At 36.9% G+C, this 6,381-nt stretch overlaps 1 protein-coding gene across 1 annotated transcript; it reads left to right on the top strand.

Moving 5' to 3' along the window:
• Positions 1–1,933: 1,933 nt before the first annotated feature.
• Positions 1,934–6,077, top strand: LOC127810457 (protein SIEVE ELEMENT OCCLUSION B-like). The gene is made up of 7 exons (XM_052349965.1): positions 1,934–2,307; positions 2,422–2,523; positions 2,658–3,109; positions 3,210–3,319; positions 4,037–4,182; positions 4,273–4,752; positions 4,989–6,077. Exons 1-7 carry the CDS (start codon positions 2,152–2,154, stop codon positions 5,625–5,627), a joined length of 2,085 nt encoding a protein of 694 aa, XP_052205925.1. The 5' UTR covers positions 1,934–2,151; the 3' UTR covers positions 5,628–6,077.
• Positions 6,078–6,381: the final 304 nt, after the last annotated feature.

Here is a 6,381-nt window from a genome sequence, read left to right as displayed (position 1 = left end):
GTAATAATTTCTTAACATAACATATATTTTATTTTAATATTCACGTGCATACACATTACAGAAGCCCCTCAATTCCTTCTCATTGATTTTGCTAATATAATATGGGACACAATGTATTCATATATATATATATATATTTACGTATATAGCATATAATTGAAGCCTTGAAAACTAAGTCTTCAATTTCCTTTGTAACAACTTATATATTATTTACATATATTTACATATGGTAGCGACCCCAATTTTAACCCCACTAGTTATCCCATTCCTTAATTACTTTATTATTTTATTTTATATGTATATATATTATTTATTATACATCAATTATTATAATATTTTATCTACTTTAAATACTTCATAATAATTTAGACTCAAAATTTTACAACTTTCAATCACCATCTTAGTCAAAGATACGATAAATTTAATATCTTTCATTAAAAATTTTCAAATCCCAAATCTCTAATAAATCGAAAAAATACAAGAATTCATTTTTTTTTTTTTTCAAAATATTAGGATGTTACAGCCCCGATGAACATCTCCAAGTGAGTCTGAAGGGTTTTTGGAGCCATTGAGTAACTCAAGCTCAAAAGACTCAGGATGAGTCTACGGACTATGCAATGTTGAGACTTGACCACTCCCAAAGGCTCTCTGAAGGCTTCAGGGGACTCTCAAGAGAGTCAAGAGTCATCCGGGTCTTTGGACTATTTCCCATCTTCGGCTTTTTTAAAGCACCTTGCAACACTAAATAAATACAATAATACGTACACTTCTAATGGAGGAAAAACATACCTTATCTCATGCAACCCCACTAACACGTGTAACAAGATTTTGTGTCAATCGACTTTTGCCTCCAAATATCAAATTTGATATCTTTTTTTATGCAAATGCTTGATAGGAGTTCACAAGTGATGTAACTTGACATTAGGTCGATTGTTTTAAAAAAAATTAAAATATCACCTCATTGCATTCGGATGAAACACTTGTACCAATTCATTCAATTCAACTTTGATAGATGATCCGTTGGATCATGGGATTACTATTTTTCGAGAGTAGTTATGAGGATAGTATTATTATTATTTTTTATTTGCCACTTGAGTTTATTTAATATAATAAAATGCTCTCAAATAGAAAGAATATCCATTCAATTTTTTTTTTTTGAAAAATGTGATAATTTCAGTAATTTTAAGGCCATAAGTGATCAAAACAATATAAAATTAATTTTAAGGTTATTAGGTAAAGGCTTAGATGTCTCTTCTATTTTAACCTCAATGACTAATCCGGACCAGCATAAGACTGCTTAGGTCATATGTCTTTTTTCATGTTCCCCAATTTCCATATTAAATGCAAAGAGTAAATAATTTTTTATTTCTAATCAAATGGTTAAATTAATGTGAAGAGACCTTGATTTACAGAATAAGTCTCACCTAGCCTCAACTGCCCATAAAAGTAGACTTTCGTGAGACTTTCTTTCTTTCTTTTTTTCATTTTTCATAAAATAGCATCCACGCCCAGCAAAATCACCGATAGTGCAGGCTGCCAGCATCCAATGCCAATCTTCTTGACCAATTTTTTCTCCTTTCTTTTTTTGGATTACGTATCATTATTGGCGTCCTCAACTACCCCCTGACCCTAGAACTACATTGAAGAGGTAAATCGAGAGATATGTCCAAATAATCAGGGTGATAGGCTTTAGCACCATGAATATCACTCTTAAGGTTCTCTCTCGTAAGAAAACATTCTACTTCCCAAAAAATTGAACCCATACTAAAAATTTTTAGACAAGCTTCCAGCCTACCACTTTACCACATAATTATGTCCCATGGGGGCAATTATTCCTGCTTTCTTTGTCATGGCCTTAATAATTATAAAAGCTTGTTCCAAGAATAGATGTACACTGAAAGCCGTAGTGATGACTGATGAGTTTACAAGCTTGATTTGTAAAATTAAGCAAGAGTACTAGAATTTTGTTAAAAAAAAAAAACCAATAATCTGGACTCTCGTAAAGTGTGAAATTTTTGTGCACCGGAACAGGGATGCATTGTCTATAAGAAGGGCTTCTATTCCTGTGCCACATTGCCTATCGTCGTCTCCTCTTTCTTCTCTCGTCTTTATTTGCCTTCCACAGCGTCTTTAACTAAACAACCTTCATTGATGGCCACTCCAAGTGCAGCTGATGAGAAGACGAACCTCAACGTAGAAGAATCTCTGTTGAAGCAGATCCTAGGCACCCATAAGCCGCTGGACGCCAAGAAATTTGATGCCATTCCTCTTCTTGATGCCGTACAGGATGTCATTCAACGCGCTAGTGTATTAATTCGTCTCATTAATTAGTTTCTTTCCTGCCATATAGATTCGGTTTTTATGCATCATGTATAAGCATCTTGTTGCAGAATCTTCAAGTAATCAAACCTTATCTTACAGGGAACGCCAGTAGGTGGATCCGATGGCAAGGCCTCCAAAAGCCATCTGCGCTACAAGCTCGAGAACTCGCCCTACGAAGCAATTAAAAAAGTTTCTTGTGAGGTATATATATATATATATCTATGTGTGTGTGTGTGCATACCCATCTGTTATTTCATAACTAAATTTTATAAAATATAACTTAGATTTCGACTTGCCTGTACAAATTATTAATGTCAACTGTTACCGGCCGGCAGTTCTCTTGCAACTGCTCTAGGGCTTCAAGCACGAGTGAGGTGGCCATTGAACTTCTTCAATCACTCGGAAGCTACTCATGGGAAGCCAAGGCAGTGATAACCTTGGCAGCGTTTGCTGCAAACTACGGCTCTTATTTCCAGGTTTCCCAGCTTTATGGGAGCAACGACCAATTTGACAAATCATTGGCTTTCCTCCAACTATCACCAAATCTATTGAAACACACCCCTTTGAAACTCAAGTCGGAGGCAGTGGACGTTGTCAAGGCCATCTTTGATCTTACCCAATACATTGTTGAGGTCAAGACCTTCCAATCACAGTACGTTGGTCGCAAGCTTTTATCTTCGATTTTCACTGCTCATGAAGACGATTTGGCAAAAGCTGTGTATTTGAGCATTCAGAGTACCGTGGCTTGTGCATGGCTATTAATGAACACTGTGACCTTTGGAAATGTGTATGTTCTCCCCAACTTTACTGAGCAATACATTTTTGGTTTAGTATTTTCTAGAATATATATATCCAGCCGAATAAAATTTTAACGTCGCTGCCTTCAGGTACAAACCAACAGCAAAGGAGGCTCAGGAGCTTTCAGATCTGGTGATAGAAATCCATAACATACGCGAGGAGCTAGAGAGCCACATGGAAAGCTGGAAGAAACATATTGGTTAGTCCAACTCCAGTTCTATAAACAAACATCGACTTTTTATACGCAGAACTTTTATCCAAAAAAAAAACATTTACAGAACTTCTAAGATTAATGTGGTTGACTGACTATATTATTTTATTTTATAATTTCCAGCTAAATAAATGTTGCTATATGTATATTTAGTGCATGAATACTATTCATGACAGTTTTAATTTCCTTTTGGATCAGCACTAATTAATGGCTCATGCTTCGTTCTGTGGGATTTAATGGTTGGTTCTGATGATATTTTTTCTGTTCAGTTGAAGTTTTTATCGGCTTGCTGAATTGTATGCCTGCAGGGTCATCTCATAACCCTTTGAAGTGGCTTAATCCTTTTAGAAGGAAGAAAGATTTGGATAGCCTTATCTGATGCTTCTTGGGCTGCTGCTTTTTGGACTTTTCCTGCTCTTGAATGCCTCATTTCCCTACCATTTCTCCCCTGTTTTCCATATCTTGTCCTGTCTTCATTGCCTTTGGTTGTGGATCTTCAGTTGTACTCTGTTTTTCAGTAGTGTTTGTATTTCGGTTGGATTAATCAGCCTTTAATTTCTAATAAATTTGAGCGTTTGTGAACAAAATGAAAGCATACAAGAGAGTGATATATGCATCAGTTTTAGATTATATAGCATGCATAAGTTGGAATTAATGATGGAACTAACATATAGGAATAAATCGTGGTATCCTATTGTGTTGTAGAGGGGATAATTCTTCGTGAAGATTACGACAGATTGGTCCGCATATTAAAGGGAACATACACCGATAATATGGAGATCCTTAAAGCTCTACTTTGCAGCAAGGAGAGTCGGGAAGCATTGATCTACAATTGTTCAAGCAAGACAGAGGTTTGTTCGTGCAATAATTTTCTTAACTCATCAACTATTTATGCATCTGGTTATTGAATCGTGTGGTGCATTAACGTCCTTTGTTCACAGGTGGAATTGGACCAGCTGAGTGGCAAACATGTGCTGCTATACATTACAAGTCTAGAGCACCTCTCCGAAGATGAAATCTCAATTCTCTCTGAGAAGTACGCCAGCAAATCGACCACATACGAGATCGTGTGGGTTCCTATCGTGGAGGAATCAACTTCATGGAATGAAGAGGTTGAAAAACACTTCAAGAAAGCTCGGGATTCAATGCTGTGGTTCTCCATTAGCAACCCTTGGAAGCTTGGCAAAGCTGTGATCACGTACATCAAGGAGGTATGGAAGTTCGAGGACAAGTCACAGCTTGTGGCTCTCAACCCACAAGGAAAGTTTGTGAAATCTGGAGCTGTCGACCTCTTCTGGATTTGGGGAAAGACAGTTTTTCAATCTAGATCACCTGATGGCAAGGAGGAAGATGAACAACTCTGGAAAGGGACCACGATTCAACTGTTGGTAGATACCCTGGGAACAACAATCAATGAATGGGTAATCACCATATCCTCATCAATCGGCCATTCAACAATAGCTACTTGCCCTGCGTAAATAATAGCATTTGGAAAATAATATTATTTATATATATAATATAATTCGTCCTAGTCGTATATATGATTTATTGATAGTGATTTTTTTTTGTTATTAATTATTCAGATGAGGCTTATCTAGTAGTGAGTCATATTATTCCGTGGATAAACGTTAATATGGGGTGGTTCTTGGCATTTCAGATTGCAGCTCAAAAGTACATTTTCTTGTTCGGTGGGGAGGATATAAAGTGGATTCAGAAATTTACAGACTCTGTTTGTGAAGTTGCGAAGGCTGCCAAAATCGACATTGTCATGATATATGTGGGGAAAAGCAACATGAAGTGGGCAGCTCACCAGAAAATTTGGGAACAAAAATACAGCAGCTTCGACACAGTATTTCGATTCACACAGCAAAAGTATCTGTCATCATTCTGGGCTACCCTACAAAGCATATGGCAAACTAAGATGGACAATGGTAAATCTATTGTAGATTCTACCACAATGGAGGACATCGTCACACTCCTGAGTTTTGATGCAAGCGGTGAAGGATGGACTGCCATTTGTCATGGTTCACGCCCGAAGATGGCCAAAGCCAGAGATGAAACCATTCTAGATATATTGAGCAACTATGCTAAATGGGCAGCCCTTACCAAACAACTTAGTTTTGTAGATGCACTAGTTGAGAAGATTAAAGAGGGTAAGACCCATGAAACCCACCATGAATGCTACAGCCTAGCCGTTGCTGCCACCACAGGGAGCACCCCTAAGAAGGTGAAATGTCTTCTTTGCGACCACACTATGAGGACCTTCATTACCTATCGTTGTTGCAGTGATCACTAAGCTACAAGTACTAATGCATGGTGATGGACCCATAAGAACAAACAAATCTGGCTGAGTTCTCCCTTTGCTTTTTTCCACCTCCTTGGGATCGCCTCCAGCTGCTATTCGCTTGTGTTTCAGTCTCCACCTTCTGTTTTCTTCTCCACGGTTGGCAGGAGCTTTCCACGAGGGCAGTTTATTTCCGTTTCTCTCCCCAGCGCTCCTTTCATGCTCTCGAGCACCAGTGTGCCTTGAGCTGGTTGTCACTGTTCTCTAACATTTTTCTGGTTTTGCTGGTGTTCCTTTCACTTAGCCTTGCATTTGTTGAGGTTGTTTTTGCGGGTATGCCCTGGTTTTCTCTTGTGAACGTGTGTTTTTTTTCTGTTAATAAATTTTATATATACAAAAAAAAAAAAAAAAAAGCTTCTTATACTGGTACAACCTAAATAGATGAGTTTTTGTTCTTATGTAGACCTAATATTGAGTTTGTATGTGTGGTGTTGGCGATGTAATAAGCATTGTATGACAGCGGGTTCCAGATGGCTGGAGCCCATCGTCATGGAGGGTTTCTTCCCAAACCTATTGTGTTATGCCAAATTCCTTTTTTTTTTTTAATTTTTATTTATAGTTATATATATATGTTTGAATATGTATATTTATTAAACATAAATTTAACACTTTCAATATTTTATCATACAATTAATAAATATATGTTACAAAACATAATTATTAATTTTTTTATCTAAATATTGCACTTAAATAATTTCATTTTTTT

Source organism: Diospyros lotus, chromosome 9 (genome assembly GCF_014633365.1).
Source record: "Diospyros lotus cultivar Yz01 chromosome 9, ASM1463336v1, whole genome shotgun sequence".
In the NCBI taxonomy this organism is placed as follows: Eukaryota; Viridiplantae; Streptophyta; class Magnoliopsida; order Ericales; family Ebenaceae; genus Diospyros; species Diospyros lotus.
The sequence above is the reverse complement of the archived record's forward strand: the minus strand, read 5'-3'. Positions and strand labels throughout refer to the sequence as shown.